This window comes from Ranitomeya imitator, chromosome 10, assembly GCF_032444005.1.
Source record: "Ranitomeya imitator isolate aRanImi1 chromosome 10, aRanImi1.pri, whole genome shotgun sequence".
Lineage (NCBI taxonomy): Eukaryota > Metazoa > Chordata > Amphibia > Anura > Dendrobatidae > Ranitomeya > Ranitomeya imitator.
The window spans coordinates 40,649,245-40,663,483 of NC_091291.1; the positions used below are offsets into that span (position 1 = coordinate 40,649,245).

At 46.0% G+C, this 14,239-nt stretch overlaps 1 protein-coding gene across 2 annotated transcripts in view; it reads right to left on the reverse strand.

Annotated features, from left to right (window-relative positions):
- Nucleotides 1-3,727: 3,727 nt before the first annotated feature.
- SYT5 (synaptotagmin 5) overlaps nt 3,728-14,239 on the reverse strand; it is a 245,708-nt gene continuing 235,196 nt past the window's right edge. The window contains exons 7-9 of one of the 2 annotated variants that reach the window (XM_069742798.1): nt 6,087-6,204; nt 5,492-5,625; nt 3,728-4,492 (exon numbers count right to left, since the gene is read on the reverse strand). In XM_069742798.1, coding sequence (XP_069598899.1) covers nt 4,283-4,492; nt 5,492-5,625; nt 6,087-6,204 — 462 coding nt within the window. In that variant the 3' untranslated portion in view covers nt 3,728-4,282. The remainder of the gene's footprint in view (nt 4,493-5,491; nt 5,626-6,086; nt 6,205-14,239) is intronic. The other variant, XM_069742799.1, reaches the window with a different exon arrangement.

Sequence of the window (14,239 nt, forward strand, 5' to 3'; positions counted from 1 at the left end):
TAGTCTTGTAGTAATAATCTCCTGTTGATAGATGTGATTGGACTAGGAGGCACGAGACATCTAGTCCTGTAGTAATAATCTCCTGTTGATAGATGTGATTGGACTAGGAGGCACGAGACATCTAGTCCTGTAGTGATAATCTCCTGTTGATAGATGTGATTGGACTAGGAGGCACGAGACATCTAGTCCTGTAGTAATAATCTCCTGTTGATAGATGTGATTGGACTAGGAGGCATGAGACACTTAGTCCTGTAGTGATAATCTCCTGTTGATAGATGTGATTGGACTGGGAAGCCTGAGTGTTGTGAATTCTGTGGCCAAGCTCCCTCCTGTGGTCGTGAGTGGTACTTCGGCTGGTTCTGTCTATGAGCTTCCTTTGGTGGATGAGTGGTACTGCGGCTTCTGAGTTTCCTTCCTCAGGTGATGAGGTTAAGTCGTTAGGTGCTGCTCTATTTAACTCCACCTAGTGCTTTGATCCTGGCCTCCAGTCAATGTTCTAGTATTGGTCTTGCTTCCTCCTGGATCGTTCCTGTGGCCTGTCTTTCCTGCATAAGCTAAGTTTTGCTTGTGTTATTTTTGTTTGCTATTTTTTCTGTCCAGCTTGCTATATTGGTTTCTCTTGCTTGCTGGAAGCTCTGGGACGCAGAGGGAGCACCTCCGTACCGTTAGTCGGTGCGGAGGGTCTTTTTGCCCCCTCTGCGTGGTTTGTAGGGTTTTGTGTTGACCGCAAAGCAATCTTTCCTATCTTCGGTCTGTTCAGTAAGTTGGGCCTCACTTTGCTAATTCTATTTCATCTCTGCGTTTGTATTTTCATCTCAAACTCACAGTCATTATATGTGGGGGGCTGCCTTTTCCTTTGGGGTATTTCTCTGAGGCAAGGTAGGCTTATTTTTCTATCTTCAGGGCTAGTTAGTTTCTCAGGCTGTGCCGAGTTGCATAGGGAGCGTTAGGCGCAATCCACGGCTACCTCTAGTGTGGTATGATAGGATTAGGGATTGCGGTCAGCAGAGTTTCCACGTCTCAGAGCTCGTCCTATGTTAGTAACTATCAAGTCACTTGTGTGCTCTTAACCACTAGGTCCATTGTCGTTCTGAATTACCTGTTTACAACACCTGAGGCACCTATTCCTGTAGTGATAATCTCCTGTTGATAGATGTGATTGGACTAGGAGGCACGAGACATCTAGTCCTGTAGTAATAATCTCCTGTTGATAGGTGTGATTGGACTAGGAGCCATGAGACATCTAGTCCTGTAGTGATAACCTCCTGTTGATAGATGTGATTGGACTGGGAAGCCTGAGGCACCTATTCCTGTAGTGATAATCTCCTGTTGATAGATGTGATTGGACTAGGAGGCACGAGACATCTAGTCCTGTAGTAATAATCTCCTGTTGATAGATGTGATTGGACTAGGAAGCACGAGACATCTAGTCCTGTGGTAATAATCTCCTGTTAATAGATGTGATTGGACTAGGAGGCACGAGATACTTAGTCCTGTAGTGATAATATCCTGTTGATAGATTTGATTGGACTAAAAGGCATGGGTCATCTAGTCCCTGTAGTAATAATCTCCTGTTGATAGATGTGATTGGACTAGGAGGCACGAGATACTTAGTCCTGTAGTGATAATCTCCTGTTGATAGATTTGATTGGACTAAAAGGCATGGGTCATATAGTCCTGTAGTGATAATCTCCTGTTGATAGATGTGATTGGACTAGGAGGCACGAGACATCAAATCCTGTAGTAATAATCTCCTGTTGATAGATGTGATTGGACTAGGAGGCACGAGACATCTAGTCCTGTAGTAATAATCTCCTGTTGATAGATGTGATTGGACTAGGAGGTACGAAATATCTAGTCCTGTAGTGATAATCTCCTGATAATAAAACACTGATTTTATTGAAACAGCAAAACACAGCTAAGTAAGTGACACATCAATAGAATCAGGATTTCTGCCCTTATATCATGCTGCTCTCTGATTATATAGCAAAAATCTCCCTACAGATTGTTTTTAGTCATAGAAATTAGGTATCCCTCCCAAGCAATATTGATTTAGAAGGAGGAAGCTTTTGGAGGTTCAATCTATAATCCAAACTGAATTTTCATTTTTGGAGGGCTTACGATGGACCGTAGCTCTTTTTCGAAGGATGTGTCCTAATAATATGTTAGGTGGAGAAAATTCAGCTACAGGTAAACTTATTCAAGATAATTAAAAATGGAGTATATAGTATAATGTGTATGATTCTGTTGTAATCATTTTATTGCTTTTTTGCTAATTATTGAAAGAAGATGAGACAATGGAGAAAGATGCACTTTGCTGCTTTGGGATGAAAAACTAATTCATATTCCTGATCATCTAGTTACTGTCTCAAATACTTCTATTACAATGACAACCTCCATTTATTAGGGCTCCCTCTACGACTCAATGGACAGTCCTTACACAGGCAGACGCAGACAGAAAAGGGCCCCTGTGCGTGAACAGTATATGGGCCCTTCACAGTCCACTAGCTCATTATAATGCACAATTTCACCAGCAGCATGATGTAGGGACAGAAACACTGATTCCAGTGATGTATTCCTTAGTTTACTGGGTGCAACAGTTGTGATATAATCACAGTTTTCTCTGCTGCAGATCTAGCAGAGCTCGGTATAACCCCGCCCACATCACTGATTGGCTGCTTTCTGTGCACAATGTAAATTGCCAGGAAGCTGCAAATTGGTGATTGAGGTCTGGTGTGACCAGGAAGCAGAGACACCTAGTTCCATAGTGATAATCTCCTGCTGATAAAACACTGATTTCATTGAAACAGAAACCCACAGCCTAGTAAGTGACACATCATTGGAATCAGGGTCTTAGCCCCTACAACATGGTGCTCTCAGATTCTATAGTAAAAACCTGCTGATAGATTCCCTTTCATTAAATCCTACTCCAAAAATGAATTTTAGCCAAAAATACATGCATTTAAGTAAAAAAATGCCCCTGACTATGTCCATATTCTTTAAAACCTAAAGTGCAGAGCTTAATTCCAGAATTGTTCTTACACATTTCTGTTCGAATGCAGAACAGATTTTCTTACTTTTTTTTTAACACTACTCATTGGGAAACCAGTCTATGAAGAGCGGAGCCACAATCTTTTGCGTAGCAGATAGAACTTTCTATGACAACTTCTATACATTTACTTAAAAGGTGAATTTTCCTCCTAGAACCCCATTCATTTAATGTCAAAATCTAATCTATTTTCTAATATACTTTAATTAAAAATTCACTATCCCTCCCTAACTACACTATCTACCATAGCTGGTTTTTTTTTAGAACTTCCTTGTTGATGATGCTTCAGCTGACAATCCCAGTGCATGCTGGAATACTCAAACTAAGAGTCAGTACGGGAACATGCATCATTGGTGACCTTCGTTTCAAGGGCTGGATTAGTCTCAGTGACGTCATATGTGGCCAGGTGTTCATCTTACAACGCACACTGACAGTGCGCTCTGTCATTGTGAGCGCACTGTCATTGTGCACATTGTGCAAGGATTAGCCCAGCCCCCTGAAACAAAGGTCACTGATGACGCGTCATTTCAGGGAGGGGACAGGCACTGCGGCAGTGCCCCTGGATGATGCTTCGCTTAAAAGTATCCTGTCTTGCAAAAGAAGTGCCATCAAATAGGAAGTTGCGGAAAAAAAGAGGGAATTTAGAAAGTCACTTTTTATGTAGCTATTATTTTTTTTCAGTAACTCGGCGGCAGGAATTAAAGTCTTAAGAAATGATATCTTGCCATCACCATAGTCCACATGGCAGCCATGCCGAGGACGGCTTCCCTAATTTGCTTGTGTAATTATTTCTAAGAACCCTCTTTACTTCACCTGTATGAATTTTAAGGCAAAGTCTCTAATGCTATACTGGTCAAACTACAAATATGGTATCTAAAATCCAAACATTGCAAATATTTTTTTTTTTAGTTGTAAAAATGCATATAGGAATTCCCTACGCGTTATAACGTATAATAAAAGACTTTTTTTTTTTGTTTTTTTTTTAAATTATCAGTTCAAGTATTTTTTAGTTTTCAAACTAAACCAGCTGAGATATTTTGAAAAAGGATACTGCCTCTTGGCCAAGTCATATAAATATTTTAGTCATTTACAAATAACCACGAAACAGGAGGTTTCTCAAAGCTATGTCACAGCTACAGCTTTGAACAAGTATATACACAGGGCAGCGCGTGGAGCCCAAGTACCACCCAGCGCCCGCAGACACTCCCACTCATTCACACCCAGCAAGTGCCATCATGAAGTCTTCATTCCAAGGGCGCCGTCCACCTCCTCCTCCGGTTGTAGAGTGTGCCACTGAGCGATAGGCCTCCTGGGATTAGCTAACATGTCGGACCAATGACGGAGCTCAGTCCCTGTAGCGTTGCAGCCCACGAAGATCTTTCCAATAGCTTCGTTTTTGCCCAACTTGTCATAATCAAGTACTGTGAGAACCACCTGCACTTTCTGCGGAGTAAAAATATAGATATTAGAAATGATCAAGACGTTAGGACAAGAAGATGTAATATCCATGCGGAAATAAAGACTCCGACAGTATCACTAATTCTTGGGTGGGTCAATGTGTTCTCATTGGAAATCCTGGATCCTATGCTAATTCTAGAACAGGACCCCACCTATGACTTATCACTGGTCATATGGGACAGAAAAAGGAACTCGGCACTCCAGTCCCAGTGAAGAGTCCTCAGTGGTCCAAAAGGTGATGTTCTCCAGAACCAAAGGAAAAAAGTTAAAACTTAGCCTATAATCATATAGGATGAAAAAAATGGCAGAATGCACACATATTAATAGAGATGGGTGAACCCGAACAGTAAAGTTCAGAGTCCATATTGAACACCCACTATTTGGTTTCAGCACCCCGAATAATGGGTGGTTCTCGCTCTGTTATCTGCAAGACTGCACGGGAAACACCGGTAGCTCTGATCGGCGGTAAGTTTGTTACCACCGGTCAGAGAGCTGCGGCTTCCACACTGTCAGATGACAGCATGAGCCCGCAGTCCTGACCGGAGGTAAAATGTTTACCTTCGTTCACAGAGGTGTGAGCTGTTATGAGTACTACTCCCATCAGCCTACGCCTGCTGCCACTAAAAACAGTGCTATAAATAAATTAATTTTAAAAACGGCGTAGGTTCCCCTGTATTTTTGATGATCAGCCACGCAAAATGGACAGATGGGGACCGCAACCCTCAACTGTCAGCTTTATAATGGCTGGTTATCAAGAATAGAGGTGGAAAAAACTGAGTAGGGTCACCCCCATGTTTGACAACCAGCCAAGCTAAAGCAGACAGCTGGGAGCTGGTATTCTCAGGCTGCTAAGAGGCCATGGATATTGGCCCCCCAGCCTAAAAATAACACCCCACAGCCCGATAATACTGCACATTCACATTGCTGAATATCTACCTCCACTTTCAGGTAGTAAGTGCTCTTTTGCACAACATAATAACTCACCTGGATTTGTTCAAAAGGAACTTCGAAACTGAATGACTCATTATAATAAGGATTCAGGGTATTTTTCTTAATAGTTGTCTTTTTCTTTTTGAGCCTCTTGCCATTTTGCATCAGATGAATTTTTACATATGGATCTAATAAAAAAAATTATTCAAGAAAATGTTGCTAAGAATCAATTGTAAAATAAATGCTATTTGTGAAGACAGAGCACAGAGGTAAGAACCAAGACTATCATTTGATATTAGAATGTTTATGATGTCTTTTTTATAGGAGGTTATCCTTAGGACATGGCCTAAATGTCCACTGATGGGATCTACACCATTCTCCAGAAAAGCGTCCCATCAATCATGGTCAAGATGGAAAGGCTGCTACACTTACATGGCTCTCTTTAGTCACGTGTCTGGAAGTTCTGAAAACTTAAGAGAAAGTGTGTCCAGTGATTTACAGAGTCGTGGGACAAGATGGGACAACCCCTCTAAAGTCAATGGGGTACGTCCATGACCCTTTGGATCTGTCTCACGTTATACTTCTTTGATGGACTGTAAAGGGTTTTGTTACAAAATTAGTTTCTTCATACTGATTTGTTTCAGCATACCTGAAAGTCCTCCTACATCCATCTTTTTCAGATTTTTGGCCTCTAAGACAATCACAGTAAGTTTCCCTGCGGTGGGCACGTATCTCAGAGAGAAACAGATATCTCCCAACTTTTCTTGCTACAAGAAAAACAGAAAAAAAATTCCATGAGCTAAAAAAGACAGAAGTCATAGCAAAAAAAAAAAAAAAGGAAAAGAAGCTGAAAACAAATATATAATCAGATAAACAGGAAGACATACAATAAGGCAAACAAGATAATAAAAAGAAAAGTACTGAGCCGTCTATGACACCCTACAGAGGGAGCTGCGGAGATCATCATCATCAGTCACCACCTTCAAGATCAGTGACATTTCTCTGAGAGCTCAGATACAGAGGATAGTAAGCAGAGATACCGTTCTCTCCATGATGACTAAATGGGCTAGGATTTTCCTTCTATCTGGCGTTCCTCTCATTATTCTAGTCTCTCAATGTTTTATGACTTGCGTATGAGGTGTTATGTCAGGTGAGTGTCTCCAGAAATGACCTCCCATTAAGGAAAACTTAAAATATGAGTTCACCTTTGGAAGTGCATAGTTAGTTAAAGCGATTGTCCAACTTAAAAAATGTTTTCCATATACCTTGCTGGAAAATTTAGGTAATAAAGGGATGGTATTACGCACCAGTCCAAGATACAGGCTTTGATTCCCTCACCCGAGTCTGCTAGACTCTGTTGTGCTCCACATCGGGCTTTAAAGATGGCCCGGTATGATCCCATGTGATCATCTGCCTGATCCTATATAAAGCTGTGTTTTGGTATTAAAAGGAACCTGTCACCCCGAAAATCGCGGGTGAGGTAAGCCCACCGGCATCAGGGGCTTATCTACAGCATTCTGTAATGCTGTAGATAAGCCCCCGATGTTACCTGAAAGATGAGAAAAAGACGTTATATTATACTCACCCAGGGGCGGTCCCGCTGCTGGTCAGGTCAGATGGGTGTCTCCGGTCCGCTGAGGCACCTCCCATCTTCATTACAAGACGTCCTCTTCTGATCTTCAGCCACGGCTCCGGCGCAGGCGTACTTTGCTCTGCCCTGTTGAGGGCAGACAAAGTACTGCAGTGCGCAGGCGCCAGGCCTCTGACCTTTCCGGCGCCTGCGCACTGCAGTACTATCCTCTGCCCTCAAGAGGGCAGAGCAAAGTACGCCTGCGCCGGAGCCGTGGCTGAAGATCAGAAGAGGACGTCTTGTAATGAAGATGGGAGGTGCCTCAGCGGACCGGAGACACCCACTGGTCAAACTCCTTTTCTCCTTAATTACGGCCAGCATCCGCGTGTCCCTGTGCCCATGCCCGTGTCATCCACCGATTCTAGGGTGGCAGACTGGGCGGTGGAGGCACGTGACATCTGGGACCGCACACAGGATGCCATCCAGGCCTCCAAGGAGAGAATGAGGGTTTCGGCTGATACACACCGGCGCCCCGCTCCGGTCTTTGCTCCTGGCGACTTAGTGTGGCTCTCCGCCCGTAACATCAGGCTGCGAGTTGAGTCCACTAAGTTTGCTCCTCGCTACATTGGCCCGTTTAAAGTTCTGGAACAGGTCAACCCTGTGGTCTACCGTTTGGCTATTCCTCCACGCCTTGGTATCACCGATACTTTCCATGTTTCCCTCTTAAAGCCTGTTCATTTGTCCCGGTTTTCCGAGTCATCTGCTGGGACATCGGGTTCATCCACGGATGAGTTTTAGGTGAATGCTATTGTGCGGTGCAAGGTGGTACGTGGCAAGAAATTTTATCTGGTGGACTGGAAGGGTCACGGCCCAGAGGATAGAACCTGGGAGCCTGTGGAGCACATTCGGGCTCAGGGAGGGGGGGGCCTAGGAGGGGGGGTAATGTTACGAGTCGAGTTTCCTCTGCTGCACAGGGGGAATCTCGATCCGTGTCTGCTGCGGTCTCCCATTCGGTATCGGCCGCAGTGGGCTCTGCTCAGCGGAGACGTCGCTCCCAGCGTCTCGCTGGGGCTGATTCGGTGCATAGGGTCACTACTGCCTTTTCTGGCTTTCCTATGGTACCCTGCACTGATCTGCGGCGAGCGAGCCTCTCTGGGACTAAGTCCTTGTTTACTCACACTGAGCATGCCCAGGGCAGGGTCTCCCATTGGAGGTCGAGGGCCACATGTTCGGTCACATGCTCAGGTGCTGCAGTACATTCCATTGGTCCTTCTGGAAGGTCCTGAAAGGGCAAAACATGCTCAGGTACTGCAGCACTTTCCATTGGTCCTTCTGGAAGGTCCTGAAAGGGCAAAAACTTCAGTAGCAGCTTCCTGTGCTGCAACTATATAAACTGCGCATGACCGCACGGCCATGCGCTAGTATCGTCTTATGCTATATGCTTTGCGCCAATGTGGTCATGTGTTTGAATGTGTTCAGGGACCCGGCTGAAATAAGCCCCTAGAATGCTGGCACCTCCGGCGAGGAGATTGTGTTTAAGTGTGTTCAGGGACCCGGCTGAAATAAGCCCCTAGAATGCTGGCATCTCCGGCGAGGAGTTTTGTATGCATGCATGACCACTCACTGCTCACATCTGGGTAGTTGGCCTGTGCCTCTGTGAAAGTCTAACAGGGCACAGAGCTTTCCTCTCGCGGTTACTCTGTGAAGCTAACAGAGTTGGTATATATGGCGATATAGAGCCGCCATTATTTAGCAGCAGGTGCTTTCCTGCACGGTGGATCCCGGGTTGCGAACGCACCAATTCCATTTAATAAATTATATACTGTATTTGGTGCGTTCCGCCAACCCTAACAACGTCTTTTTCTCCTTTTTCAGGTAACATCGGGGGCTTATCTACAGCATTACAGAATGCTGTTGATAAGCCCCTGATGCCGGTGGGCTTACCTCACCCGCGATTTTCGGGGTGACAGGTTCCCTTTAAGACTTTAGCGTTCCAGAGTCCTGTCTGTGGTCTCCAGGATGTCTCCTGTCTGCCTGCAGCTTCCAGTACCTCTGCTACCTATTTGTGGTTTCCTTGAGGTCTGCTTGCAGCCTGCGACTTCCAGTACCTCTGCTACCTGTTTCCACATGCCTCATTGATGACGCTGCAGGAAAATTAAGCAATTACTACCAGTATTTTCCATAGAATATAACGGATCTCCCAGTAGGACATTTTGTAACTTATTTGTTGTCAAGACACTTCTCTAACAAGTATGGATTGTCCAAAGTGGAGAACCTCTTTAAAGAGGAGCAATAACATGATTTTTTTACTTAACCTTGGTACCTCCTCCGATTGCCACTTTTCCACGGATTCCGGAACAGTTTTTCTTTTGCTTCGGTTCCAAAGTTATACCCCCTAGTAATAAAGATGAAAATTTCCCTTCAACCAACTGAACTTATAACACAGAACTTCTCTGTGGGTGTCGCCATGTTTTGATTGGACAGCGACAGAGGGCAAAAAGCAAAAGGACCACAGAGAACTTCCGTGGTATACGCCCAGTTGGCTGAAGGAAAAATTTGCACCATTATTACTGGGGGGCATAACTTTGGAGTAGAGGGGCACAGAAGAAAAAGAAAAATGTTCCAGAATCAGTGGAGGTGCACCAATTGAAGAAGGTACCCAGTTTAAATAAACAAATCCAGTGAAAATTACCCTTTAATTTCTAATATGCTAACTTTCTTACCAGAATTCTAAGCATTAGAGTCATTCTAATAGATGAAACAGATCGAATCAAAAAAGATTTTCCAAAAACTTATTTTAGACCTGAGGTGTCAAATTCAAGGCCAGCGGGCCGAATCTGGCCCACCATATCATTTTCTGTGGCTCACGAGGTCAGGACACAGGAGGACCAGTTCTCCACTTTCCCCCATATGGATAGTCAATCGGTGCCATAGCTCAGAATCTAAGATGGCACTCGCCCCCCCGTGCCAACTCAACCCCGTGTACTAAGTACTGGCTACCTTTTATGGTAACACAGCTAGGGCTTAGCAGAGGGGGCAGAGCTCGCACAGGGAGCAGATGCGATTTTGGAATCTGACATGATGCCACGAGAGGTGAAAAGAGGAGGCAAAGCCAGCACAATTAGTGGGTGCCATCTTTGTGAGTGAACAATGTGTGAAGCAAGAGCAATCAGCCTGCACAGATGGTGATTGCAGTGATTGCAGTCAGCCTGCACAAATGGTGAATATAGTCAGCCATCACAAAAGGTGAATGCCATGAACACAGTCTGCCAGCACAAAGAGTGAATGCAGTCATCCAATACAAACAGTGAATGCAGTCGGTCAGCACAAAGAGTGAATGCAGTCAGCCTGCACAAATAGTGAACGCAGTCGTCCAATACAAACAGTGAACAACGTGAATGCAGTCAGCCAGCAAAAACAGTGAATGCAGTGACCTCAGTCAACCAGAATGTGTGGTTACATCTTTGAATCAGAGCAAGTGTGGCGCCTCTGGAGTTCCAGTTGCCACAGAGGTAATGCATCTCAGCCAGAGGTGTGGTACCCCAACTCTCTGGTAAGGAGGGAACACTGTACAGGACCCTAACACTTACACCTAACACTAGATCTGCCCAGGTCAAGGAGTGATTAGGTAGAAGGTGTGTGTGGAGAGTGTCGAGTTGTCAGGAGAGACAGAAGGGAGGAGTTGAGCAGTCTGTTGGAGGCAAGAAAAGAGAGCAGACGTGTGAGAGAGAGCTGCAGCTGGGGACTGGAGGTGGTAGGAGCTCGTCCCAGCATGAAAGTGACAAAAGAAGGGAGAGAAGCTCCCAGGAAGAAGAAAGGGTCCTAGGGGCATGGGAAGTGCAGAAGCCACCCATGGGGCCTGCATCCAGGCTGACCAGTGTCACGTGGAGGGACCAGGTCGCAGTAAGGGGAACCGGCCCCTGATCTAGTAGAGGAACTACAGGTCTCAAGTAGGAACCCGGAGGCTGTCTTGTCTGTAAGAACGGCAGCCAATCTCACACCTACTTTGATGAAAAGGTGGACACTGAGGGTCAAGGGGACAGTGAAGACGTCACCTGACAGGACCCGCATCTACTGACTCGGGACACTGGGTGTGAAGCGCAGGACGGGAGAAGAGACAGCCAGCGCAGTGAGACAGCCAGGAAAGGCATATAAAAAGGGGGTTCTGGACAGGTGCCCCAAGTTACTGGAGAGTTTCCTGGACCACTAGCCTGGAGGACACAGCACCCTATCTGGGGAATAACATCTGAACTGTAAGTAAAACGTGAAAACTGCATCTTGCTGTGTTCTCTCAATTCTTTCCTGCGACGCCTGCCCTGCACCACTACCACCATCAGAACTTTACAAATCACCTTTAACTGCCCTGGGGACTAAGCTCTACCTGTGGGGAGATATACCAACTCTGCTGCAACACCATAAGCCCCAGTGGTCCCTTTTAGCAGCATCGGCCATCTCTGGCCAAGTACCACAGGTAGCGTCAAGAACATTTCCCCTTTATCCCCTACAAACTTTATCATCAACATTCCCTCATTTCCTTTTATTGCGCTCCCAGGGCCACGGACCGGGTCACCACTGCTGTGACTACCCCTTTAAGAACCGTCCGACCCGGTTCCGATTGCCCCACGGCCCTAGTGGGTGCTGCACAAGCGCAGTCATTAAGTCAGTACTTAGCATAAGGAGCAGTCTGGCACGGGTCTCTTATCCCCATTATTCAGAAACGGCTCTCGTAGCCCTACTACCTAGGGACAGCTCTCTTAGCCCTAGTACCCAGGGACAACTCTCTTAGCCCTACTACCCAGGGAGAACTCTCTTAGTCCTGCTACCCAGGGACAGCTCTGTTAGCTGTACTACCCAGGGACAGCTCTCTTAGTCCTGCTACCCAGGGACAGCGCTCTTAGCTGTACTACCCAGGGACAACTCTCTTAGCCCTACTACCCAGGGACAACTCTCTTAGCCCTACTACCCAGGGACAACTCTCTTAGCCCTACTACCCAGGGGCAGCTCTCTTAGCCCTACTACCCAGGGACAACTCTCTTAGCCCTACTACCCAGGGACAACTCTCTTAGCCCTACTACCCAGGGACAACTCTCTTAGCCCTACTACCCAGGGACAACTCTCTTAGCCCTACTACCCAGGGACAACTCTCTTAGCCCTACTACCCAGGGACAACTCTCTTAGCCCTACTACCCAGGGACAACTTTCTTAGCCCTACTACCCAGGGGCAGCTCTCTTAGCCCTACTACCCAGGGAGAACTCTCTTAGTCCTGCTACCCAGAGACAGCACTGTTAGCCCCACTACCCAGGGACAACTCTCTTAGCCCTACTACCCAGGGACAACTCTCTTAGCCCTACTACCCAGGGACAACTCTCTTAGCCCTACTACCCAGGGGCAGCTCTCTTAGCCCTACTACCCAGGGACAACTCTCTTAGCCCTACTACCCAGGGACATCTCTCTTAGCCCTACTACCCAGGGACAACTCTCTTAGCCCTACTACCCAGGGACAACTCTCTTAGCCCTACTACCCAGGGACAACTCTCTTAGCCCTACTAGCCAGGGACAACTCTCTTAGCCCTACTACCCAGGGACAACTCTCTTAGCCCTACTACCCAGGGACAACTCTCTTAGCCCTACTACCCAGGGGCAGCTCTCTTAGCCCTACTACCCAGGGACAACTCTCTTAGCCCTACTACCCAGGGACAACTCTCTTAGCCCTACTACCCAGGGACAACTCTCTTAGCCCTACTACCCAGGGACAACTCTCTTAGCCCTACTACCCAGGGACAACTCTCTTAGCCCTACTACCCAGGGACAACTCTCTTAGCCCTACTACCCAGGGACAACTCTCTTAGCCCTACTACCCAGGGGCAGCTCTCTTAGCCCTACTACCCAGGGAGAACTCTCTTAGTCCTGCTACCCAGAGACAGCTCTCTTAGCTCTAATACCCAGGGACAACTCTCATAGCTCTAATACCCAGGGACGGCTCTCTTAGCCCTACTACCCAGGGAGAACTCTTTTAGTCCTGCTACCCAGGGACAACTCTCTTAGCCCTACTACCCAGGGACAACTCTCATAGCTCTAATACCCAGGGACGGCTCTCTTAGCCCTACTACCCAGGGAGAACTCTCTTAGTCCTGCTACCCAGAGACAGCACTCTTAGCCCCACTACCCAGGGACAACTCTCATAGCTCTACTACCCAGGGGCTGCTCTCTTAGCCCTACTACCCAGGGACAGCTCTCTTAGCTCTACTACCCAGGAACAGCTCTTTTAACCCTACTACCCATGGTCAGCGCTTTTAGCCCTACAGTCCAGGAACAGAATTAATAGTCCTACTATTCAGAAACAATGCTCTTAGCCCAACTACTTAATGACAGCTCTCTTAGCCCAACTATCCAGGGACAGCTCTCTTATATCCCTGCTTCCCAGGTACAGCTCTCTTATAGCCAATGGCCAGTCTGTGCATTGCAGTCCGTGCTCGTACCATGTTGCACGGACGTCTACATGAGCCCTTACAATTACAAGCGGCCATTTGAAGGCAACCATAATGTGGATGTAGCCTTTGGTGAAAATGACACTCCTGATTTAGACAAATTACTTTTCTACACACCGTATGCTAATGTAGACAAAGCTAACGTCTGCAATGAATGAGTGAAATGGTGATGCTGCCATATTCTAAAGATTTACTTTTCTTTTGTGACTTGTAGAATTTCCCAGAACCCAGACAATATTGAAATTGCATCAAGATGTGCATCGTTTTCTTGATAATAAGTTATTTCCCAGGAGAAAATGAATGGCAGGGGATAATCTCCATTTTCCGGTGCCAAGAAAGCTTTTTTTTTGTTATGTATTTAATAGCCTATGTCGCATTTATCAATGCCAATACAGAAAGGCAAAGCTGCAGATTAGATTTATATTTAAAGAACTCAAATTCTCAAAATGATACCCCCGACAGCCATATAACCAATTATGATCTGTTACAGATAGGACCTTCATCAATTAACACCATGCAACACATAATTACCCAAATGTCTAGTTGTAGTCTAAAAATATATCTCTACCACCAATTTATTATTGGGAAAACATTAAAATGTCTTCAACTCCATCCCCACAGCCCTATAAACAAAGACCGCCAGGGAGCAGCAGAGACGCAGAGCTGGGGTGACCAGGGCAGGAACAGGTCAATGCTTATTTTGTTATTATAAAGCATTTTCTGACCGTGGAGCCATTTTGTGC